The sequence below is a fragment of the Piliocolobus tephrosceles genome, chromosome 1, assembly GCF_002776525.5.
Source record: "Piliocolobus tephrosceles isolate RC106 chromosome 1, ASM277652v3, whole genome shotgun sequence".
NCBI lineage: Eukaryota > Metazoa > Chordata > Mammalia > Primates > Cercopithecidae > Piliocolobus > Piliocolobus tephrosceles.
The window spans coordinates 83596805-83622686 of record NC_045434.1 but is presented as its reverse complement, the minus strand read 5'-3'; the positions used below and the strand labels follow the sequence as shown (position 1 = coordinate 83622686).

The 25882-nt window shown below is 54.7% G+C and overlaps 1 protein-coding gene across 1 annotated transcript in view; it reads left to right on the top strand.

Moving 5' to 3' along the window:
- ITPKB (inositol-trisphosphate 3-kinase B) overlaps positions 1-21097 on the top strand; it is a 108557-nt gene extending 87460 nt beyond the window's left edge. The window contains exons 3-8 of the mRNA XM_023203625.2: positions 3836-3935; positions 5229-5442; positions 10457-10661; positions 12952-13053; positions 15079-15150; positions 17887-21097. Of these exons, the coding sequence (XP_023059393.1) occupies positions 3836-3935; positions 5229-5442; positions 10457-10661; positions 12952-13053; positions 15079-15150; positions 17887-18102 (909 nt within the window). The 3' untranslated portion in view covers positions 18103-21097. The remainder of the gene's footprint in view (positions 1-3835; positions 3936-5228; positions 5443-10456; positions 10662-12951; positions 13054-15078; positions 15151-17886) is intronic.
- Positions 21098-25882: the final 4785 nt, after the last annotated feature.

Below are 25882 nucleotides of genomic sequence, written 5' to 3'. Positions count from 1 at the left end.
CGGGGGGGGGGGGGGGGGGGGGGGGGGGACCAGGTTCCCTTTGCTACACCACGTTCAAGGCATTTGAAGGCTGCTTTTGTATTTCCTAGAGCTTGGTTTGAGAGGCTGAAGACCTGGGACTGGGTCTGATTTCAGACAGAGAAGAGACAGAGGCTGCCATGGAGAGCTCACTCTTGAATATCTCCCACAGGGGAGGGCCGGAGGGGCGGGGGATAAACCCCTCCGGGTGGGATTCTTCTGGGTTGTCCTCCTTTCTTGCCTTGTTACCTGTCTTAGCTGGCGGATGAGGCCTGGAGTCCATTTCTGAGGACTGGGGCTTCCTCCAACCATGCTTGGAGGGCAGGCTGTTAGCCTGGCTGCTCCTGGAAAGTGGCGTGTGCCTGGAGTGGATTTGGTTCCTGAGGTGGGTGCTGTGGTCTCCCCGACCATCACAAGGACATTGGTTTTCTGGAATCTCTTTCCATCCTTTAGTTTATCTCTGCTCCTAGGGGCTGGGCTGGGGCGGCTGGGGTCACCCTGCAGCCCTCCTTCCCCAAGCCTGGACCTGGAAATGGCTTTTTCTGTTTACTGCTTGGCACTGACATTAGGCACTTCCTGGGTGCTGCTATTTAAAAATCACGGGGAAACCCTGTGTGCTGCTACTGGCAGAGAGAAAAGAGGTCTATAGTGCAAGTGCATGGCATTCTCACAAGTGGAATATTCCACGGCCCTCATCCAGGCAGGGCAGCCTTGGGATCGGGGGACTCTCAGGGCCTTGGCCACGTGGGACCTGTTTTCATGGTGAAGAAATGGAGGAGGTGTGGGCAGAGGGCAGCCAAGCAGTAAAGGGTGCCTGGTTTCATCAGAGCTCAGCAATGTGAGAGGCTTGTGGATCCCTTGAACTGTCAGAAGACCCCCACCCTGGAGCACCGCCTCCTTTCTGGACCCCTGGTCTTTAGCCTCTGGGAGAGGTCCAAGAACTAGAAGTTTCTTAGCTTCAAATGGCCTTGCAGAGGCTAAGCCACACTGTCTTGCCCAGCATCTGTTCACCTTCCTGGGTCACAGGCCCCTGCTCACTGTGTCTTGTGGGTCTCCGGAGAGCTGCACTCCAACAGGGTGGGCCTGACCCTGCCCCGGGCTCCGAGATCTTTATTGTTCAGAACTTAGGCCAGCAACTCCGCCTAGCACAGGACTGACCATTCTTGGAGTAACTTCAGAGACACCTGGGTCCCCTCCTTGAACACAGAGGGCTAAAGACCCTCCCACAGACATCCCTGTACCCACATCTTCTGACAGCTTTGTCTCCTGGGAGAACGGGAATCTGTGTGTCAGTCTTTTTACAAGCGAGGACTAAGAACTTGTTCAAGGTCAGTCATTGAGGAGGAAAAGGGGAGCTGGGACTTGGGCCCAGGTTGGCCTGCCTCCCCGCCCCACACTCTCCCAAGGCCTCGCCTGCTCACCTGTCTCCCTCTGCCTGCACCCCCCATGCCCATAGCAGGTCTGGTTCCCAACCACTCCCAGTCCCAGTCCCCGGGCCTTTGTCCCCACACTTCCGCTGCCAGCTGCAGTCTTCTCTTTCTCTCCATTGAGTCTGGCCCCCAACTGTCTCTGGTGGGTGCAGCCTCCATAAGCTCCCTCCTTCTCCATAGTGAGCTGCCCTTGCATGGCCCCTCTGGGGTCCTGGGACCCTTCCTCCATGCGTGCTCATTTGCCTCCACCTGTATACATAAACGGTAAAGTGGCATGCTGCAGCTGGGAGAGTGGCCCTCTCTAGTCTTCCTCGGAGGGGCCATTGCTGTTGGGATGAGGGAAGGTCACTCTCCAGGGCCCTAGAGTGTCCATGCATCCAAGGAGACTGGTATATCAGCTGTCTGTTCCTCACCGAACACAGGAAACTGAGGCCCCAAGAGGGGCTGTGAAGCAGTGTGGTGTGGGTTCTCCCAATGGGGACATGGCATGGGATGGAGCGAGCGTTGGATTGAGACCACTCTGGGCTCCCCTCCTCCCACACCACCCCCGAAGCCTGTCAGCCCCTGTCCTCTCTGCGCTCTGCTGCAGGGATGTGACCCACAGGTGGTAACTGGCTATGCACTTTCCCCCTAGACCCACCGTAATGGCTTCCCCCTGAGCAGGGGCATCCCCACAAGCCACTGTTGGGCTCATCTTATGTAATGAGGTTTTTCCATTGTTGCCCTCACGCATTGTGTGCCCTGATTGTTTATGCAGCCTTCTGGGTGCTTAGATAAGAAATGCCTCTGCTGGCTTTAGCCTTCTTTGGCGATCTCCATCAGAAGGCTCTAGGAAAAACACCGTTGTCAGTAAAGCCTTGGCCCTTTTGTCACATGGCCTCGTGGGGTGCTGCCCTCTCTTAAGAATAGAGTTGGTCTTGGCGGTGGGGTGAGGGTTTCTGGGATGGGGATAAAAATTACCAGGTTTAGTAAGGAAGAATTCCTCTCCTTAAATAGATTTTAACTTGAAAACCTGATGACAGAAGCGGCTGAGTCTCAGCAAAGAGAGAAAAAACAAAGGAAGCTGATTTCACCTTGACCTCACCTTGGGGACCCAGCAGCCGCCACTGACCCCTGAGGGCTGCAGCTGGGTGCTTCAGGGCAAGGAGTGGGAACCACATCTTCCGCGTGTCCCCTTGTCAGGCGGGACCACCCTCATCTCCTCTGCAAGCCTCATGGCTTCTGCTCTCCGTGGTTAGCTGGTCTGGGATCTGCTTTCTCAGGAACTCACAGTGCTTCTCATTCAGGTTCTCATCGCCCCCCTCAGGGTGGGTGTGTTTTGGGGACACTTGATCTTCATCTCCGCAGCCTGTTCTTATGAAAGTTCACTTAAGAATATTTTTTTTTCTAAATTTTTTTTTTTTTTTGCTGGGAAAGAAAAGAATTTTATTTATTTTCAAGTAGTTGTATAGATTAATGTTTAAATCCCAGCTTCATCATTTACCTCTCCGAGGCTCAGGCTTCACCAGATGGAAATAGAAAGAATTGACTTGCATGCTCATTGAAACAATAAAATAAGAAGATGCTTAATATACCTTAGTTCTCCTTTCTGCCCAAAGGGCCTGCTCTCTCCAAACACACACACACACGCACGCACACACATGCGCACGCACACACATGCGCACGCACACACTCATGCATACATATCACACACTCATGCACACACACATGCACACATATCTCACACACATGCACACATTCATGCACACTCATGCACACATACTCTTGCACACATATCACACACATGCACACACATACACACATACACTCACGCACACATATCACACACGCACGCATATGCACACACACTCATGTACACATGTGCACACACATGCACACACACGCACACTCCCAGTCCTTGCTGTTTTTACTGAAGAAACATCCTGAGAGGGCGGAGCACAGTGCAGAGGAGAGAGCTGTGGACTTGCTCCCTCCTGTGTGACCTGAAGCCACTGGTGCAGGTTCTGTTCTGAGGAATTCCTTTAAAGTCTCCAAACCACTAGCAGGCAAGAGGTGCCTCTGTTGCCTCTGCATCTACAAATTGAATATGAACTAACGTGGTGCGGCTGGGTGGTCGTGTCCTCTCCAGCCTTCCTTGGAGGGGTCATTGCTCTTGGGACGAGGGGAGTTCCCCTGAGCATTTTGCTCAGGCTGTTTGTTAAATGGGGGTAAAGCCACCTCCCACCATGTGCCGCATAGGTGATGGTGCTGGTAAGGTCCTCGGAGCCCACCAAGGGCCCTTCCCATCTTGTGGCCACAGGCAATGAGGGCCTTCACTTTGAATTTGTCCTAACCAGAAATTAATGGTTGTCTTTCTAATGTAGAGCTTTTTGTTTGTTTGTTTCTAGAGCAAATCATGGAGGAAAATAAAAAACATGGTGCATTGGTCTCCCTTTGTCATGTCCTTCAAGAAGAAGTACCCCTGGATCCAGCTGGCAGGACACGCAGGTAGACACAGGTCTCCCGGACTTTCCTGGCACGATGCTCAGCCCTCTGGGGAGGTGCCCTGGATGCTGCATTCTGGGGATCAAAGCTCCAGAGCAAGTTCCCTCTGAGACTTTGTAGTCTGAAATCGCAACCACACTTGCAGGCTGCGGCCTTACCAATGCCTTGTAAATGCCATAGACAACTGACCTCTCTGGAGCCTGTGTCACCCCGTTCCTCCAAAACACACATCCTCCCCTCTTTCAGTCTCTGGCTTTTATTTCTGCCTCTTCCAGTCTCTCTCTTTCTCTCTCTCTTGCAGTTGTATTCAATAAGACAGATGAAGCCATCAGTCTTTATAGCTTACCTGCCATTTGTCACCCTGGACAAAGAGGCAAAGCTAACCCCTTCATTGAGCACCTACTGTGTGCCCAAATTGCTATGGTCCTGGCAGTTGCAGCATTAATGGAGACATAGTTTCTGCCCTGAGGAAGCCTGCAGCTGGTGGAAGATGTGGCCAAGTCACCCCATAACCACAGGGCGGTGTGCGGTGTTGGGTGAAAGGTGGCCAGGAGGAGTCCAGGCAGGGCCGGGGAGGAGGGACATCAGGAGCCAAGGCCCCAGAGCCATCCAGCCTACACGTGGGACCCTCTGGAAGCACTATCATCTGGAGACATGTCAGGAGCTGTCTGTGGACTTGGCCTTCGTGACTTCACCAGCCTGTGGGTCCTTTGCAGGCCAGCACAGGGTGCAGCATTTCGCTTACCTCCTTGACCACACTGGCCCAACCCAAGGCACCTGGATGAACAGCCTGTGTGAATACTTACTGGGTCTGGCTCAGAAGAAGTGCCGCCCAGGTGGGCCAAGCCTTAGACCTCCCCGCCCCACTTCTTAGCCTGCTGTATCTCCCCATCCTGGCTCTGAATCCTGTCCAATCAGGGTTTCTCTACTGAGGCCAGGAGACACCTTCGTTGCCGAGAAGCAGGGCTGATGATGGAGGTGAGGATGAAAATAGCAACACTAAGGACTGACTGAGTGGTGGCACCTTGGTCTCTCACCTAGCTCTGTACTCTTCCAGCAGGGAACACTGGTGAGGAGGAGTCTGGAGTCAAGGAAGCTGGGGAACCAGCCCAGAACTACAGTTAGTGAGTGGGGGATTGGGTCTTTAACCCACTCCCTGTCAGGTGCTCAGTCCACAGCAGGGACATAGGCACACCATCAGGCATCCCCAGGGAGGCCCAGGCCCTGTGCCAGGGAGGGTGCCTCTGCCAGCTGCCTGCAGCTGGGGACCAAGAACCTTCTCCACTTGCTCTGCAGGGAGTTTCAAGGCGGCTGCCAATGGCAGGATCCTGAAGAAGCACTGTGAGTCAGAGCAGCGCTGCCTGGACCGGCTGATGGTGGATGTGCTGAGGCCCTTCGTACCTGCCTACCACGGGGATGTGGTGAAGGACGGGGAGCGCTATAACCAGATGGACGACCTGCTGGCCGACTTTGACTCGCCCTGTGTGATGGACTGCAAGATGGGCATCAGGTGAGCCAGGCTCCTTGCACCTCACATGCCTGTCTCGCTGCAAGCCATGTGCCAGGTGCACAGCACAGCACTCAGGGCCTCCAGGAGGCCTCACAGGTGCAAGGGCAGACTGAGGAGGCTGTTGGACCAATGAGAGCCTCCCCATCCCCAGGAATCTCCCATTATGTGCACACGGTTCTGAGACCTGGGCTTTGCCCATGATGGCCCCTTTCCTTCTCCAGTGAGTGAGCAGAAGGCAGGGGCTGGCAGAACCAGAAAAAGGGCACCGGCTGGGTTCTGAGCCCCCATAGAGAGAAGGAAGAGAGAGCTGCCCTTGGTTCAGGGGGGATCACTAGGGATGCGGGGAGCACCAAGTAGGGAGGTCGCAGGATGGTGACTTCCTGCTGTGTGAGCTGCCGGAGGAGATGGGAGTCGAGGTCTTTCCTTTTCCTCAGCCCTGGTGAGTGGGAAGAGAGAGTGGCTAGTAGAACATGCTGGTTTACTAATAAAGACCTGTACCTGCCTAAAAGGAGGAGGAAGCCCCTGACAGAGCTCAAGAAACCCACATGGCAGGGTGCCACAGGGGCCCAAGGTGAGCCTGGAGCAGTCACTGGGCCTGTGTGCAGGACTGGCTCCCACCCCCAGGTTTCTGACAGAGGCTCAGGCTCACCCTGACACCTGCCCGGGGGATAAGCCTGGAGAGGACTCCAGGGAAGAGGAGAAAGGAAGAGTGGGCTTGAGGAGGCAGGACAGAGAGCAGACAGGGATGCCTGAGACTGGCTGCCCTGATCTCGGGGCTCAGTTTTAGGTGGCCGGGTTTTCTCATTACCTCTCAAACTGCGGCCCTTCTACCCTGAGTCATCCACGGCATGGCTCCTTCTCCGCTGTTCGGGTTTGGTGAACCTTCCTAAGGCTGTTGGCCCCCGTGGTGTCCAGCATGCGGTGCTCATGCTTTGGGGCTGGCCCTGGCTGCAGCACCCGGCTTGGATGGCCAGATGCCAGGCCCCTCCATGCTGCCTTGCAGGGCTGTGTAGGAGGCCAGGCACCGAGACTCAGCTCAGAGCAGAAGGCTGTGTCCACTGTGACTGGTTTAACCAGATTATTTCTCATAAGAGGAGATTGAGAAAGAGGGGTGTGTGTGTGAGAGAGAGAGAGAGAGGCCAAGGGAAAAGTGGGCTAAGCCAGCCAGTGTTTCTTTCCTTCCTTCTCTCTCCTCCTGGGAGTTCTGTCCTAAAATCAGCCCCTGCCACTGACTATTGTGTTCTCTCACCGTCACCCACAGGGAATGAATGGGGGATGGAGAAGCACAGGCCCCACTCTTTGCTCTTGTGCCATCTCTAGCCACCTCCCTCCCACCATCCAAGTTCCTTACTATCTTTAGCCCACAGGGACCTGGGATAGGGCAGGGAGGAGATAGAACATGCCCCCAGCCAGCCCAAGGCCACTGCTTTTCCCGAGTCTGATTTCTGACCCAGGATGGCATCCCCTGGTGCACCAGAATGTGTCCTCTCAGGGGAGGCCCAGCCCTTCCTTCCAACCCAGATAGCAGCAGGACTTCTCAGATGACCACACAGAGAATAATCCAACTGGAGTCCACTCAGACCTGGCCAAAAATGTATGACCTGTGTGAAGAACACTGGCTGGGCATTTCTGGAGGTCGGCTGTCCCAAGGACAGAGCCAGCCAAGCACAGGGCCAGGCTACCCCAGAACCTGCCTGCTCCTGCTGGGGACAGGAGCCCCGCTTCCTGCCCCAGGGCTGCCCCCACCCGCCCGCTTGACTTCCGCAGCTTCTCACTGATTGCACCCTAGCGCTCTCAGAAGAGACCTAGAGTGACCGTGGATGGTACCCATGAACCCATCTTGGCAGGCAGAGGGAGCAGGATGAGAGAAGAGTATGTGTGGAGGGGAAGAGGAAGGTCTCCCCAGAAGCAGGGTGCACCCAGCCCCATCTTTTCTGCACACAAATCCTAAGGACCCTTCTTTTTCCAAAGGCTGCGCTAGATGCTTCCATTATTTATCCCATTGCGTTCTCACCGCCATTCTGGGAGATGAGTCATGTTCCAGTATAAGCAGGAGGATTCTGTCACCAGGAGGTTCAGTGACTCATCGAGGCCACCCAGCCAGGCAGCAGATTGGTGCAGTTCTGCACCAGGCTTGCTTGACTGCAAATCAGGCCCTCAGCTGCAGCCCAGCCGTTCCCGAGGGAGCTCTGTGGGACCCAGCTTCCATGGCATTTCCCTGAGGTGCCGGGCTAGTTCCATCTGGGCCATGGACTGTGGCCTTCCCCCAAATGCGTTCATCTAGAACCCTTGGCTGCAGAGCCTCTCCCAAGACTGGCCACTCATGGTCACCTCCAGAATGTGGCCTTTCCATGACAGGGTGAGGAGGCTGGAGCCCAGGGCTACCTCAAATGCTGAGTCCCAGGGCATGAGGGTTTGAGACATGTCACAGAGAAATGGAAGGGCTGGTCACCAAACAGTCCTGGGCATGGCGGGGGCAGAAGGGTGGCACTAAGGAGAAGGTGATGCAGTTGCTGGTGGTGTCTGCACCTTGGAGCTTCTTGGGACTCTGGCTCCCACCGACACATGCTCAGTGGCTCTGGGGCATGCTCTGAGGTTTGTGACTTGTCCTGGAGAGTCAGCATTGTCTTCCTGACATCGGGACCAGCAGCCTGGGGAGTGCAGGTGAGAGCCCGTCCTTAGCACCTCTGCCCTTTAGGAGCTCTGGGTGGCTTTTGTCTGCCACCTGTTGGCTCCCTGGACTGGCCTGTCTCAAAGGAGTACTTCCTCCACCTGGTCTTGAGTCCCCTCCTCCCCCAGCATCCTGTGAGTGGGCGAGCAGGTCTCTGCTTCCCTGCATGGCTTGGAGCTTTGACTTTGCCTCGGACAGGCAGGGGAGTGTGGGGAGGGGCTGAGCCTTACCTTACCTCCCTGTGGGCCTCCCACTCCACCATCCAGCTGGCACCCCCTGTGGGCATCTCCCCCAGCCCCTTTCCTCTCCTGGGCAGTGAGTGACTGCCTGCTTTGAGCCACGGGGGCCCTTTTTGGAGAAAGGCCATGTGAAAAGGGATTTCACATTGAGGTCTGCTTCCTGTTTAAGGAGGTGCTGAGAGCTCTTTGCAGAAGTGCAGCCACCCACCATGCGGGCCCCTACAGCACCCTCAGGAGTCCCTCCCCCAGCCTGGCTGCCCCTTTTCTACATGGTACACACACGGATGCACACGCAGCCCCTGCCTCGGCGCCCCCGTCACCACTGACCTGACTCTGGATGTGAGGGGTATGCTCTGTGCGTGTCCTGCGTGGGTGCACCTGTGTGTGCAGTGGTGCACAGGAGTCCATGTATATGTGCATGTGTGTGCATGAGCATGTGTGTGTGTATGTGTGCACATGGGTGTGTGTGCATGCCAGGGCCCAACCCAAAGCTACTGACCTCCCCCTCCAGACCTCATCACCTCCTGGAAGGTCCTAACCAGCCAGGCCTAAGTTCACACCCAAAGAATTTGTTTTTTTCTTCCCGTTTCTTTCAGTGCAAATTTCAATCAATACAGTGGTTTCTAAAGCCTGTCATTTTTAAGACACTGTAGTTTTTGTTTAGTCTGTTCTGGGTCCCAAACCAGCAACTTGTAGAAGTTGGTGGGCAATGTTGGAACAAGGCCTGGGAGACAGATGTGGGAAGAGTGGAGGGCCAGGTGGAGGGCAAGTGGGCAGGGCCTCTGTGGGCAGCTCCCACCCACACAGGGCAAAGGGGAGAAAACTTCCCCATCCTGCAACTGACACTGCTGATTTCTGCCTCCTCAAGGGCTGTGGGCAGCCTCTGAGCCTGTTGTGTAGGGAGACTGGGGTTCTAAAAAGAGAGCAGGGAAGCGGGGGTGGGATGACTCACCCCACCTCTGCTCTGGAGAAGGTAGAAGCACAGAGGTGTGTGCTGGGGGAGGGGTTGTGTCCTGGTAGCTCAGTGCCAGCGATTCAGCCCCAGGCTGCTCAGGTTCTCTGCTGCCCCTGCCCCCGTTACCTCCCCGTGTCTAGGTGGTCCCCGCCAGTTCAGCTGGAGCTGCTCGTGTGGAGGCCAGGCCCATGAGGCAGTTGAGTTGGAAGCATTTTCTCAGGCTTTTTGGGCTGGGGGCTCACCTATGAGGAGGCCTGGTGTCGATGGGGTGGGGTGTGCCAGGCATGTCTCCAGGATGAACAGAGGCTGAGGGAGCTCCCTGCCTTTCCCCCACACTACAGGCTTCTCCGTCCACACAGGGGCCCCTTCCGAAGCCACCTTCTGACCTGAACTTTGTGCTCCAGAAGATTTCGCCTCTTTGGAAAGAGCAGAGACACTTATGGGCAGGCTCAGCCTTCAGGCTGCCTGAGAGCAACAGAGATTGGGGCTTGAGGAGGACAGACTTCTCCCGCTAAGACAGCTTCTGGCTTTGGAAGGGCTTGCTTTATGGAAGGGCCCAGGCAGCCAAGGGGGTACAGTGGGGCCCTGAGTAGACCCTGCCCCCCAGTCCCCTCTCTCAGCTCCACTGTAGCAGCAGGATCAGGACAAGCCCCCCGCCCCACTGTCCTGCCTCCGTCTTCCTTCTTCTGCCGGTTTCTGTAGGGGTCTCCTGAGCTCCTTGGGCTTTGTGAGACCAGCCAATGGGCTCAGAGTGAAGGTGGTCTGATTCAGTGAGGCTGCCCCTTTTCTCCTGGATCAAGAGCCAACCCCAGGCTGGGTGGTGGTGCATACCTGTAATCCCAGCACTTCAGGAGGCCGAGGTGGGAGGATCACTTGAGGCTAGAAATTTGAGACCAGCCTGGGCAACATAGCGAGACTCCCCTATCTACTAAAAAAATTATCTAAACAAAGAAAAAAATATTAGAGCCAGCCCCAGCTGGAACAGAGTCTGCCGCCCCCTCCGAAGGTTGTGCCTTGACTCAGGGCGCTGAGCTGACTGCGGCTGTCGGGCAACACACGCCCCGAACCTTCATCCACCAGGCGGGAAAGGAGCTGCTGGTCAGCCCTGCCCCAGGCCGCGGCCCTCATGTCGCCTCCCCTCCTACACAGGACCTACCTGGAGGAGGAGCTCACCAAGGCCCGGAAGAAGCCCAGCCTGCGGAAGGACATGTACCAGAAGATGATCGAGGTGGACCCCGAGGCCCCCACCGAGGAGGAGAAAGCACAGCGGGCTGTGACCAAGCCGCGGTACATGCAGTGGCGGGAGACCATCAGCTCCACGGCCACCCTGGGGTTCAGAATCGAGGGAATCAAGGTGAGGCCAGCGAGGGAGTGCAGCCTCAGGCCCCACCCGTGGCCACCTCGAGGGGCTTGGCTTCTCTCAGGGCCCTTTGGAAGCTGTGAGCTTCTCTAAGCACAGGTTCAGAGTGTGGGCGGCCCGCCCCAAGGCCAGACATTTGGAGACATCAGCCTGTTCCTCAGGCGGGATGGCTGTGTAGAGGGCCCAGGCCTCAGAGCAGAGTGGCTTCCAGCCTGCCCAACTGTCAGCCCTCTGCCGAGGACTCTCCGTTTAGCCCAGACGGTGGCTGGCACCAAGAGCCAGGCGAGAGCTGCCTACGGGATGCCTACAGGGGAGCTGGTTCATTCTGCTGTGGCTGCAAACCGGGACTGGCAGACAATTCAGGGAAGGGAGGAGCGTGCTGGCCGCCTTTGATGTTGGAGCCAGGGTCCCTCAGAAACCGCATTCTCTCCTCTTTGCTCTTCGATCTTTTTTTTTTTTTTTAATTTCAAAATATTTATTGGAACAGAAATAGAAACATAAGCCCCAAGTAAACAACATGACAAACTTTGTAAGTAAATGTAATATTCCCCTAATTAATATATTTACTTTGTGTTCGTGGTTTACAAAATGATGGCTCTTTCCCTTCTATCCCTTTGTACCTATGTGTATCTGGCAGAGAAGTTCTTAACTCTGGCTATGGGCACACAGAAGCTTCCTATATGTGATTATGCTCAAATGTTTGTTTACTTTCCCCAGAATAAATTGGGGAACTGGCACTGTCTGGATTGATGACTGTCTGGATTGATCACTGGCACTGTCTGAATTCATCTCCCTGTCCTGGGCCCCTGCGTGCACCCTTTTGCAAGAGCAGGGCTTTGGGGCGCCGGCCCCTCGGGGTCTCAGAAGCTGGCCCTCTAGAGCAGGTGGCAGTCCCTGTGGGGTTGTCAGGTCTCCCATTCTCTGTCCAGTCGTGGTCTGCATCATCTCTAATGTCCAGCCTGGAGTCAGGGTTGGGCAGCTGATGGTCCTGCTGGGAGGTTCCCCTCAGCCTCCTTTCAGATGGCATTTAGACATACGCTTCCGCAGTTGTCAGTGGCTCGCTGCCCACAGTGGTGTGTGGGGGAAATTTTTACCTTCCCCTGGGACAGCTGCTTTGTGAGCTCTGGGCTGAGAAAGGCATTTGCCCCCTTCTTTGTCTTTTGTAGCCCTTTCCTCTTTTTTGCATCCAGCTCTGAGACTGGATGCAAATTCTGTACCCCTCCTCCTTCTCCTTAACACTTGCTTTCCTTACTTTATTTGTTCAAAACAATCCACTTTGCCTTCACCTCTCCCTCTCAAGCAGGATGTGCTCTTGGTCTCTGTCTATTGTCCAGCCATCAGAACGGCCAACAGCCTGTCTTTCTGCTCAGAGAGGAGGCAGCTGTCTTCACCGTCACCTGCCCACCCCAGCCTTAGCCAAGAGGCTCTGTCTGGGGTGCGCTGCCTGTAGTCCCCCGCTCTCGGCCCCTTCTGCACCCAGGGCTGCTCTCTCGTCCCCAGGTCCTGCCAGTCCTGTCAAAGGCAGCCACAGTGAGGACACAGCTGAAGTAATCTCCAGCCTGAGGGCAGACACGGCCCACTGTTGCGACTCCTGGCGGAGCATTCCTTTCTCACCCTTTGTCCCTAAAGAACAAATTTCCCCATAGGTCAGCAAAGCCCCACATGCGGGCCCAGGACAACCTGAACAGAGATAGTGCTGGGGCCGAGAAGATGGGAGTGGGGTGGGCGAGGGAGCAGAGGTGAGCAGGGCTGTATTGGATCCTGGCTTTCAGAAAACCTGAAAGAAGAGATGGTAGATTATAAAGAAAGTCAACCTGAGCTCGGGGCAGGAGCAAGTCTCTCCTGCCTGTGCTGAGGGGAGGTGCCTCTGGAGGGCAGGGACCTCTGGGCACCGGTTTCAGGGCCCAGGCCCCGGAGTGGGAAGTTGAGGCAGACCCTCTCTCGGCCCTGCTGATGCACTCAGGACGGGCCAGACCCTGGCCGTGCTACTCCATCCTCAGCCCAGATGACCCTCACATCTCCGGACCTTTCCTACCACTGTTCACTTGTCTGGGGATGTCAGCGCCACCCTCTGTGTTCCCCTGTGTCTGGGCACAGGGCAGGCTCCCCTCTGCTGTGCATGCCACCTCCATGTGCCATATGTGGACACCTGGGTGCCTCCGCTGACCCCGCCCCGGGTCCGGATGGGGGTCGCCTGCTCTGTGGTGTTGGGTGGGTGAGAACAGTCTTTGCCCGAGGGTCCCTGATGACCCCCTTCGGGGTGCGGTGTTGTTCTTTTTCTCAGAAAGAAGACGGCACCGTGAACCGGGACTTCAAGAAGACCAAAACGAGGGAGCAGGTCACCGAGGCCTTCAGAGAGTTCACTAAAGGAAACCATAACATCCTGGTGAGTCTGGCACCTCCAGAGAGGGTCTCTCCAGCCAGCCAGGAAGGGACAACTGTGTCTACTCTGGAGGTGCCTATGGGGAGGACAAAGCACCCCCAGGGACAGCACACCCCAACCCGAGTCTGTAGGGCTCTGTAGAGAGGCCACTGGCAGAGGCTTTTGTGGCTCTCTCATTCCGCCCTTTCAAAAGTCAAAGGCACGCTGGGCGTGGTGGCTCACACCTATAATCCCAGCACTTTGGGAGGCCGCGGCAGGCGCATCACCTGAGGTCAGAAGTTCGAGACCAGCCTGGCCAACATGGTGAAACTCCGTCTCTACTAAAAACACAAAAATTAGCCAGACATGGTGGTGCATGCCTGTAATTCCAGCCACTTGGGAGGCTGAGGCAGGAGAATTGCTTGAACCCGGGAGCGGAGGTTGCAGTGAGCTGAGATTTTGCCATTGCACTTCAGCCTGGGCAACAAGAGTGAAACTGTCTCAAAAAAAAAAAAAAAAAAAAATGTCAAGGGCACTGAAGTTTGTACCCAGGAAAGTGTGTATCCATCCTGGCGCCAGGCTTCTGCTTGGAAAGTGAAGAGGAAGGCGATGTGCTTGTCGCTGGCGTGCGTCGGGTAGACAGGGAAGCTTGGTGGACACTCACGGACTCTCCCTTAGCCATCGGCCCCATAGCTCCAGAGAGCATTTCCCATCCCCTGAGAGAGAGAACTGCTGCGTTTCCACAGTGCCCGCCGCCTGCCAGGTGTCATGCCAAGTGTGCAGCAAATCTTCACAGCAGACCTGCTGTGGGTAGACCTGCTTGTCCCCATCTTGTGTGCCCAAGGTCACGCTGCCCCCTGCCAGGGAGAGCTGGCAAGCTGTCTCCAAGTCTGGGGGTGTGGGTTGTGCAAGTTCATGACAAAGTTCTGTCTTGTGTATTGCTGCTGCAGCGACCCACAGGCTGGATAGACGCTCTGCCCACTGGGACCAGAGCACTGACCCTTCCAGCTGAATTAGGGAATATTGTGCCACTGTGGCCCAAGTGCACAGCTCCCCGGGACAGTCATAGATCCAGGCACATCTGGGACATGGGCCCTAGAGCCCCTGTGAACGGCACCTTCTGAACAGGCCACAGCAGCTGCAGAACAAGTAGGAGAGGACCAGGTAGCCGTTTCTCCAAGGAGACTCAGTACTGACTGGAACTGGGAAATCTTCCTTTTTGAGCTGGGGAGGCTTCCCTTGGCTCCTGGCAAGCTCTGAGGCTGCAGGCATGGGGAATGCACCTGACTCTTTTGTAGCCCAAGTCCTCCAGTTCCTGAGTCCCCTGCAAGGAAGGATCTCAGCCCCTTAGCAGTGGCCACCATGGAACATGCCTCCTATGCCTGAGATCGACAGGGGTTTGTTCCTGGTGCTGAACACTCCGGGGGCTGCTCGGCTGGCCCTGCCAGCTGTCACTGCTTCCCAGCAGGCATTGAGGAACTCTGTACCTGTGTATGACGGGCTTCCCAAGGCAGCCGGGGGGTAAGACCCACAGAGCTGGCCTCTGGGGAGGATGGGGCACCCCCAAGGCCAGCACAGCTTGACACGAGTTTATAGGGCTCCACGGAGAGGCCACTGGGAGAGATACTTGTGGTTCTCCCTCTTACTCTGTCCTTTCAAAAGTCAAGGGTACTGACATTTATGCTGAGAAAGACGCCATAGCAGCCCTGCTTGCAGGAAGATGCGTCTAGATGTCCGGCATTCAGGGTAAACCACACTCACAGGAGGAACCACTAGAGGCCGCATGGGTGTTCTGATACTGCCCCCCCGCACCTCCTGTTCATGGAGAAAGGCTGGTGGGAGAAAGGGCGGCAGCGGAGCCCCAGCTACAGCCCCTCCTCTGGGCTGCAGTTTCTTCATTTGTAGATAAGGAGGTTGGAATAAATGATCAGGGTGTAAGGTCACTGCCATTTCTACAGTCGGTGACTCTAATGAGCTAAATGGACTAAAATCCACCCCTTCCCCCCACGCAGTGTTTAAAAATCTGCTCCTCTTTCTATTCATTCCCAGATCACCTATCGGGACCGGCTGAAGGCCATTCGAACCACTCTAGAAGTTTCTCCCTTCTTCAAGTGCCACGAGGTAGATATTGGCAAGCTTTTGCCCTCTTGAGCAGAATGCTGCGCATGCCGACAGGCCTTCTTCTTCCAGAAGCCCGGGGGGGGGGGGGGGGGGCGGTTGGGCATTTTCAGGTTAGTGCAGCCAGAGGCAGGCCATCAGGGACCAGCCCCCTCGCAGCATGGGGGAGCTGCGTCTTCATGCTCCCTTGGGTGACCACACGGGCTGTCCTGCCTGAGAACCCTGGCTATTGCCCCCTTTCTCCTCCCTTGTCCTTCCAGCTCCAGAGTCTTGTCCATTCTGGGCAGTGGTGGCAGGACTTCTATCCCACACACCCCATGGTCTTAGGGCAGAAGCTCTCTGAGCTGCTGGAATAGCCAGGCACCTCCCGACCACCACCTATATCTTCAGATGAGACCCTGAGGAGGGCAGGCAGGTCTTCAGATGTCACTCTCGGGCGGGGCTGGAACCTCCCACCTTTGCATATGTTGGTTGGCAGGGGCAGCAGGCAGCAGGTGGGGAACTGAGACACCTGAGAGAGGCTCTGGGAGGTGTCGGCAGGTTCCCTGGAGGGGTATGAGACCCTGACATGGGGAGTCCAGGTCCCCAGCCACATGACACATTCACAGATCCCACACTCATCAATCCTATACCACACACATTCACAGATCACACTCATAAACCCTACGTGCATATACACATTCACACACATTCCCAGATCACACTCATAAAGCCTACATGCACACACATTCCCACATGCATTCACAAATCACACACACATTCACACACACACAAATCACAATCACATGCATACACACACATTCATACATCACACACTGACACAAGTCATACACATACACGCTCACACATGTATTCATATATCCAGTACACATTTTTGTGTGCACACCCTCTCATACACAAACATGCATGCCTTTACCAGTCACACACCCACCCACACACACACACAGCTGCAGTGCTGAGGCCATCTAACCCCATGGGTGTGAAGCGGGATCCTGCGGCTCCCTGCAGCTGTGTAGGTGGTTCAGGAAAGCAGCCCCTCTCATTGGGCTGTCTTGCGGAGGCCCTCTTGTATGGGGTCTTGTATGGAGGTGGCCTCAGCCTATGCCCTGCCCACAGAGAATGCTGCAGAGCCAGCAGTAGGAACTCATAGGGTCAGCCCTGGGGCACCCAGCAGGGCGGTGCATCTTTCTGCAAACTACACCACCGGCCCTCCTCAGGCAGATGGCCTACCTTGCTCCTGGATGTCATTTCCTGCAGGGCACCTGGAGAGGATGGCTGCGAGGAGGGGGTGGCACACCTAGAGAGGAGACTCAGGCTTTGCTCTGCCCCTAGTGGGGAGCTCGGTCCTTCTCAGAATGTTCTTTGCTCTCCTCGTCCCCTAGACCCTCAGCTCCTCGTGGGGCCTCTCCTTTCCACTTGATGAAGCATCCTCGTGCCTCTTGCCAGAGCCCCCTTTGTCCCAGCTGCCTTTCTGGAGGATGGGGGTGCTGCCTGGCTGCCTGACCCCAGGGGCCGAGCCTCGGAGGACTTCAGGCCACAGAGCTCTGTCTCAAAGCCGTTCCCACCCTTCTTCAACACTTCTGCTTTCATTTCTTGGAAAAGCATTTTGTTCTACACATTTTGGAGTCTCCCTTAAGGTCTGGAAAGAGGCCAAATCAGCTGGGGTCTGTTGTTTTCCACCTGGGAAGAGGAAGCCCCTTTTCTGGGCTCAGCCTCGCCAGGGGCCCCACCCGCCCTGCACTGCTGGAAGCTGGAATATCACCTCAGCCCTTTCTGTGCCCCTGGCCTTCCTCTGGCCCCACTCAGGTGACCCAGGGGTATGCGTGGCCGTATTTGGGAAAGCGCCTCGCTCCCATGCAGAGGCTCTGAGCTCTCCCAGGAGGGGCAGGCTCTTTGGTGCCCACTGTCCCTGGGCCAGGCTGGGAAGGCCCTATAGGGCCTGTCCGCCCTGAATCTGCAGGGGGTTGTGCTGCTGCGGTGGGGGTGCTGTGTGCATTTGAATTGGGTTCTTTTCCACCCCCGCCCCGGGAGAGTTTGGGCTCTCCTGGGCACCTTCCCTTTCACTGTGATTCACTCCAGAGTGTTTGCGAGGAGTCAGGTTCTAGAAGGGGGAAGGGCGAGGCCCCAGGTTTGGTTGTGGTCTAGAAAGAGTGGAAAGTTTGCCCAGATGCCGTGATCCATGCCTCTAATCTCAGCACTTTCCGAGGCCAAGGCAGGAGGTTGGCTTGAGCTTAGGAGTTTGGGACCAGCCTGGGTAACATAGTGAAACCCTGTCTCTACAGAAATGAAAAACAAAAAATTTGCCAGGCGTGGTGGTACATGCCTGTAGTCCCAACTATTTGGGAGGCTGTGGTGGGAGGATCGCTGGAGCCCAGGAGGTTGCACCACTGCACTCCAGCCAGGGCGACAGAGTAAGACCCTGTCTGGAGGGAAGGAAGGGAAGGAAGGAAGGAAAGAAGGAGGGAAGGAGTGGAAAGTGTGCAGGCCAGAGTCGGGGCGTGAAAGGGTGCCTGCTGCTGCCCACACAGAAGGGTGGTCACCGACCCTGGAACCCAATGCCCTCTGCCCAGGCATGGCCATTCTTGGGCCGGCTCTGCTGCCTGGCTGAAAATGGGGATTGGAATTGCAGGCGCCGGCCGGCCTGAGCGAGCCTCCCCACCTGGTCACCCAGCCCCAGGCCGCAGTGGGAAGGGCAGGGCGGGGGCTCCAGCTCACCCTTCACCCCCCTGTTCCCCTCAGGTCATTGGCAGCTCCCTCCTCTTCATCCATGACAAGAAGGAACAGGCCAAAGTGTGGATGATCGACTTTGGGAAAACCACACCCCTGCCTGAGGGCCAGACCCTGCAGCATGACGTCCCCTGGCAGGAGGGGAACCGGGAGGATGGCTACCTCTCGGGGCTGAACAACCTCATCGACATCCTGACAGAAATGTCCCAGGATGCCCCACTCGCCTGAGCTGCCCACGCCCTCCCTGGCCCTCGCCTGGGCCTCCTTTCCTCTCCCTGTGCTTCCTTTCTCGTTCCTAACTTTTCCTTCACTTCCACCTGGGCTCAAACCCAGAACTGACCCTCCCGAACTGCACTACAAGACACTTTGTAGAAGAGATGAGAGTTTCTAGTCATTTTCCTAACTTCAGGGCTTGGAGGTGGTGTTTGGACTGCTCTTTGGAGAGAGGGTCATCTACTAGAAGAGAAATGCCCAGTCCGAGAGGTGGGTCCGGTGTAGAGCTAAAGGGGGTCCCTGGGTGCTGAGGGGACCCTACCAGATGAGGCCTGCCTCTAGGAACCCCCTAGGAAGCGCCAGCCTGGACTGACCACCTGCGGAGGCCTGCTGCCCCCTGGCGGCCAGTGCTGTTAGAGTGCTGCCAAGCGCAGTGTTGTTTCTGCCAGGGCCTCCCCATCTGAGAGCCCAGGGGGCCGGCCGGGTTCCTGGTGCCTGGCTGGGAGCAGGGTTTTCTGGTAGTTGGGGCACAAAACCATCAGGGAACCACATGTTGACTGTGAGCAAAGTGTCTTCCGATTAGCAGCCTCAGGGATGCCTTGGTGGTCTCTCCGGGGCTGCTCAGGCAAGGCCCCCCATCCATCTGGTATGGAAACCGCCGGCTCCAGGCCAGACCCAGGAGCCAGGAGAAAGCTGAAGCCAGCTTGGCTGTGTTCTCTGATCTAGGCCTTCCCAGAGGAGGCGAGCAGAAGCTGTGCTCTTCCATTTGGAATTGCAACCCATGAATTCAGAAGGCACGTTGTGCCACGCTGAGCTCCAGGGGTGCTACCAGGGGAAGATGGGACCTATAGAGTCTCTGGGCCCTGGCCCCAGGGAGGGACACGCTTTTCTTGACCCTCACCTACCTGATGCTAGTTGGTCTACCCTGCTTGCATATGTGGGCTCCTGTCATGGGGCTCAGAGTCCCCTGCAGATCTAGAAATAGGGGAGGAGCTCAGGTCCGTGCCAGGCAGGAAGAAGGCAGGCTTCTGGCTTCCAGAGATGCCATGGTGGCCTCCTGGCATCATTTGTTATTGCCTCTGAAATAAGTCTTAACTGCCTGAAGGGCTTAGAGTCCTGCTTCTCCAATGTAGTGTGGGTATTTTGCAGGGTATGTGGTGGATGCCAGGGCGTGCTCCAGGCACCTCTTCCTGAAGTCTTTGCATTTGAAGATTCATGGAAGACCTATTTAAGCCCAATTTTAACTGAAAGCCAGTCAGTCTGTTATGGAGGGGAATGTAAAATTCACATGACTTCTTAAGAACAAAACCCCCAGCTCTGTCCCAGGCTCCTTGGGGCTTGCCACCCACTCCTTTGCTGTCAGAGGTACAGGAGCTGCGAGAGTCCAGGAGCTAGGGACACAGAGGGAGACTGTGGACCAAGGTGTGTGTGTCTGGAGTAACCACTGCCCACCCCACCACCCCCGGGTCTCTGGGGAACTGTCAGCCTGCCCACGGGTCATGTACATTTCCCCTTTTGTGCTGGAAGTGTGAGTGACACTTGGTGGGGGCGGAGGGTGGGACACACGAAGATGTATAAGTACAGATTTTAAAAAAGGAAATCACTTAAACTTCCTGGCTCTTGTTTAAAACAGTGGTGAGCTCCTGTGTGGGCTGACTTGCTAAAGGCCACACCCGCACCCGGTGGAGCACGAGAGACCTCGTGGCAGCATGTGATCCGGGAGGCAGCAGGACGGGGGCGTTGGGGAGCCAAAGTCAACTCTGGACCTCTGGAGCTATAGTGACTTTTGGGCTAGAAGAGACCCTGGTGGTCTGTGCTTCAGCCATTTGCAGGGCAGGGGCATCATTCATTCAGACATAAAGATTCTATGACTATGGACTGGCCAAAAGTTATCCTCTTCCATCTGTGAAAGAAGTTTGCTAAAGCAAATCATGATATGAACGAAAATTACAAGGGGCCTGTTTAAGAGAACAAAATGTTCCAAGCACTTGAGGCAGACACCAGTTGTTTGCAAACAATGTGCTAATATGCAAATAATGTGCTTATTCAAGGAGGCCCATGGGGCCTCTTATTGGCAATACTTTGCTGTGGGTTACATTAAATATGTGAAAGTGTGTGAAATAGCATCACTTTAGGGTTATTCTGTTACTTAGGGTTTTTGTTTTCTGGTTTTTTTTTTCTTTTTCTGTATTTACCATGCTAGTTCTCTTCCACACCTACTCTGTCTCTCAAGCCATTCTGCCAGCTGCTTCCCTGCCATCTGGCCCTTCCCTTTGTCTCAGTGGGATAGATGGATTCTGAAATGGAATCTCCCAGAACCTCTGCCCTGGCAGCCTGGAAGACCATGCCTGCCCAGCCCTCATCGCCGCAGGGACTCCTTGGGTCCTGGCAGTGCAGGTGCCAGCAGGCAGGACAAACTCTGTGTACCAGTGCCCAGGTGAATGGGCGCTGGGCCCTCTTGCCCTGTCCTCCGGGGTGCCCAGGGAGTTCTTGGCATTCAGCACTGCTTAGCATTCTCGGAAGGTTTCCTCAACTGCTCGCTTTTCCCATGCTTGCCTTTAGTGTCATGTAAGACATTTTTAAATTATATTTATTTTTTGGGGTTTTAAAATTGCACAGAACACTAAGACCGAAAGGCTGGACTTGTTTCTCCTTGAAAGCTTTGCGTTTGTTTTGAACTTCCTTTCCCACTTGGTAGAAAGAGCCCAGAAGAAGCCCTGACCCCATAAGATGGACTCTTTCCTCCTTCAGTTGTATTTAGCTTTGAGTTTCTCTGCATCTGTCCACCCCTTTTGTATATAACCCAGCCCCTGGCTCTGGGGTGTTCACCTCATCAGTGGCTTTTGTTCTGGAGGAGAGGACCCCACACACACACACCTGCCGAGAGGCTCTCTTTCTGTTCTGCACCCCTCTCCCCATGGGACCTTGGAGAAAACTGAACTGTTACAACCCCCCTGCACAGTGCCTGTCAAACAGATGCAAACCTTCCTGAATAAAGCCTTGGAGACCAGCGCTGTCTGTGGTGTGATCCTTCTGGCCCCCAACCCTTGACACCTGGCTGAGGGGCAGGCTGGGGAGTCTTAGGAAGCTAGAGGGCCTGCATGGGGGCTGTTAGGAGAGTGGGTGTCAGATTGGGTAACATTTTGATTTGTAAAGAATATAAACCACTCTCCCAAACGAGTCTTTTTAATCCTTACAAAACTTTGAAATAGTAGCTCAGAGACTAGGACATCAACTAAGAAGCACTGCCCCCAAGCGGGGGGCGGGGGGGGGGGGGGTCTCCGGTGCAGCCATCGCTTCTGGGGCCTTACTCTAAGCTAGACTGGGGCTGAAGGCGCCCATCAGAGTTTCTGTTTTACCCAGATCAATTCCCTAAACAAAGATTTATAGTCTGTTTTACAGATGAGGAAACTGAGGTTTAGATCAAGCAACTTGACCTAAGTGGGAAGCAGGGATTTGAATCTAGAATGTGCATTGATTGAAAACCATTTCTGTCATCCTCCTAACTGGGGGTGGGGATTTGGGTGGGGAGCAGTGTCTGGAGGGCAAAGAACTTGTCTTATCTTTGTCCCAGATCCCAGGCTCTAAGCCCCTTAACTTGGCACACGGTAGCAGCCCAGGGAGGGTCTGGAGCCATTGTCAAGCTGTAAATTAGTTCATGGCTGCCTGGCTGGGGCGTCCAGAAAAGACCTTTGGGGGCAAAGCCCCTGCCACACATCGTAATGGCTTCATCATCTGCTACTGTGCACTTTCCTTTAGGCCTCTCCCTAGCTCTGGATTGCTGGGGGTTTCATTTGCAGAAGTCAGAATTCTTTATTTGGAGATGGAGATCCTTCCTTTTTCTCCTTCCTCCTCCTTTCTCCTTTCTTGTTTCCTCCCTTCTTCCTTCCTTCCTCCCTCCCTTCCTCCTTTCCTTCTTTTTTTCCCTTCCTTCCTTCCTTGCTTCCTTCTTTCTTCCTCCTTCCTTCCTTTTCTTCCTCCTTCCTTCTTTCCTTCTTTCTTTCCTCTCTCTTCCTCCCTCCCTCCTTTCTTTTTCTTTCTCTCTCTCTTTCTCTTTCTTCTTTCTTTCTCCCCTCCCCTCCCCTCCCTTCCCTTCCCTTCCCTTTCTTTCCCTTCCCTTCCCTTTCTTTCATCTTCCTCTGTTGCCCTGGCTGGAGTGCAGTGCCACGATCACAGCTCACTACAGCCTCCACCTCCTGGGCTCATGTGACCCTCCCACCTCAGCCTCCTGAGTAGCTGGGACCACAGGTATGCACCACCACACCCAGCTAATTTTTTTGCATTTTTTGTAGAGATGGGGTTTCACCATGTTGCCTAGGCTGGTCTCAAACTCCTGGCCTCAAGCAGTCCTCCCACCTCAGCCTCCTAAAGTGCTGAGATTACAGGTAAGAGCCACCGCGCCCGGCTGCATCCTTTCTTTATCATCACTTTGGGAGGTGATAGGCTGGGAGTACAGATGGTGAAAGCCACAGGGTCTTTTCATCTGCTCTCCCCAGACTGGCATGTGGTAATTATGCTCCCTTCAGATTTTTGTGCCTTCACTTACATGGTATTGTTGGTGATGCCACAGCAACCAGCTCTGCAGGTGCCAACCAATGTCCAGCAATGGAGCCCTTTATTGCATTCAGACTGGTGGGCCATCCAACTGCAGAATTCCACCCTGCGGGCTGTTTTCCAAGCAGATCAGCTGTCCCATTTGTGTCCTTGCAAACCTGGATGGTCAGTCACCAGTTGCCTTCCAGGACCACTGCTGGCACCAATTGCCTTAGCCTGGGCCCCTAGAAACCGGTCACCATGGCCACTGCTTGGCAGCAAGTGTGACCAACTCCTTAGTCTTATGGGATGTCTTCAGAGACACTGGGTGAACTGCCGTGTCTGGGGACAGTCCTCCTAGGGAAGGCAGGGATATAAATATCTGTGCCAGCTCCCGCTGGCTCTGTTTCCCAGTGGTCAGTCTTCCCGGAGGGTGTGATTTCTGGGGTGGCACCGTCAGCCTCTCCAGTAATCATGGGGCCCCTGAGCCTGTGCATAGGTGCCACACCCCCATAACGTGTCCCTGCAGTAGTGGCAGCATTGGCGATGTGGTTTCAAGACCACAGGCACCATACCGGCCATGGCTGGGTGGCTGCAGTCTGGCATGTTGTGTAAACTAAGTTTGGACAGGACCTTTTCCAGCAAACACCAGCAGGGCAGCGTCCATCCGGCCCCCAGCCCCTGCCGGTCCTCTCTGCCCCTTGTATGTCCTCGACTGAGGGCTTCACCCTTTTACTCGATTGGGCAGGAGGCTGGGGTCACATGGGACTGCTCTCCAATTCTGGTGTGGGGAGGGGAGAGAAGCTGAGAATAAAGGAGCTCTGTGGGGTGCCATGGTAGGTTGACTGGGGAGTGCTCAGCGGTGTTGATGAGGGGAGGCCATCTCCATACCAGGGCACACCAGAACAACGCTCCTCGAACCAGTCTGAGAATCGGCGATGAGGAGAAGACCCTGGGAGAGGCACTGGGAGACGCCTGCTTCTAAGCAGTTGTGGGCCAGGTCAGCCCTGTGACCTCTTCTCCCCACATCTGCTAGGGCACCACAATCTCTGGGAGGTCTTCACTGACGTCCAGATGGTGGCTTGTGTTAACACGGTAGTTCTTCACCTTTTGGGTCACATATCCCTTAGATAATTTAGAGAAAGCTGTAAATCTCTCCAGAAAACCTCATATGCATATACACAGATGACACTATGTACAAATTTAGGGACCCACGGACACCCCCCAGCCTCCAAAGTCCATTGGTAAATGCCCAGATGGTGTATGGGCCCTGGCTTGTAATAACCCTACCTGGTAAGACATCATGGACGAGTGGCCCCTTCCCCTGCTCCCTCTAGTGTGTGACATCTCTGTGCATCAGAGACCTGCCTGGCCCCTGGCCCCCTCTTTTCCACTCCCTTAACTGCCCAGCTTCTGAACAGGTGTCACCTTAGAAATATGGCCTACCTGATTTCCTAAATAGTCTATTGGAAACAGCCATGCCATTAACTTACATTTGGTCTATAACTGCTTCAGTACTATAATAGCAGAGTTGAATTGTGTAGTTGTCACAGAGACTGCACGGCTGCAAAGCCTACAATATTTACTATCTGTCCCTATACAGAGAAAGTTTGTCAACTCCTGCCTGAGAATAATGGCAACCAGTAACAATTAAGGATTGCTTTGTTCCAGGCATCATACCAGGTGATTAAAGTTAAGTAGTTTAATCTTTATAAAAAACTCTATGATGAGCTTCATCGACCCCATTTTGTAGGTAAGAAAGCAGAGGCACAGAGAGGGTGAGTAACTCATCTAAGATCACACAACTGGTAGGCAACAGATGCAGGCTTTGAAACAAGGTTCAAAACCTTTCCATGACTCTGCACCTTATTACTGAGCAGTCCAGGAGGTCTCCCCAGCAGCGGGTTTTGCCCCAGCACCAGCACTATTCTGGGATTACTGAGACAGCCATTGTCAAGCTGAGTCCTCGTTTGGGGACCTGGCCAGGCCCTGTGAAGTATAGACAGCTGATTTGCAGCAACTCTTGGCTCTAGCCCCCAAGATCAACTGGCAGGACCTGCTCTCCAGCAGGACTGGGGGAGTTGGGGTAGGGTGGGGATATGGTTTGGCTCTGTGTCCGTGTCGTGTCGCAAATCTCATCTCAAATTGTAATCACTACATGTGAGGGAGGGACTTGGTGGGAGGTGATTGGATCATAGGGGTGGTTTCCCCACTGCTGTTCTCATGATAATAAGTGAGTTCCTACAAGATCTGATGATTTAAAAGTGTTTGGCAGTTCTCCGCCTTGCATTCTCTCTCCTGCCACCATGTAAGACGTGCCTAGATTCCTCTTTGCCTTCTGGCACTATTGTAAGTTTCCTGAGGCCTCCCCAACCATGCAGAACTGTGAGCCAATGAAACCTTTTATTCTTCATAGATTACCCAGTCTTAGGTAGTTCTTTACAGCAGTGTGAAAATGGACTAATGCAGGTGGGGACCCTGGGTCTCTCTAAGGAGGCACTGTTTGTTCTGGGCTCTCTGTAACCCTTCAGTGCAGCACAGCCTAGGCACCCCCCCATACCCCAGTCATCTCTCCTCACTGCAGACTGACTGTGCAGAACCATGTTTACTCTTTAGCTCACAGGCTAGCTCCCATGCCCTCCCACAGAAACACGGAACATTATCCTAGTTCCCACAAACACATTGAAACAGCAGACAAGTCATTTTTCTTGCTGTTTCACTGCAGCAACTGTGGCCTGCTCCTGGTATTTCAAGTGCCACGCATGGGCCTGAGATGACAAATTCAACAAACAAGTGAGAAAGGGAATGGCAAACCAGGAATGAGAAGATGGATTCCATGCTTTAGCAAGATGTGAGGGCTTGCAGGGTTTTTTTTTTAAAACAAGAAAACAACTAGTTGTTGTAATAATGACAACAATAATACACGAGAGGGGCCGGGGGCGGTGACTCACGCCTGTAATCCCAGCACTTTGGGAGGCCAAGGCGGGCGGATCACAAGGTCAGGAGATCGAGACCATCCTGGCTAACATGGGGAAACCCCGTCTCTACTAAAAATACAAAAAATTAGCCAGGCATAGTGGTGGGCACCCGTAGTCCCAGGTACTCGGGAGGCTGAGGCAGGAGAATGGCATGAAGCCAGGAGGCAGAGTTTGCAGTGAACTGAGGTCGTGCCACAGCACTCCAGCCTGGATGACAGAGTGAGACTCTGTCTCTAATAATAATAATAATAATAATAATAATAATAATAATAATAATAATAATA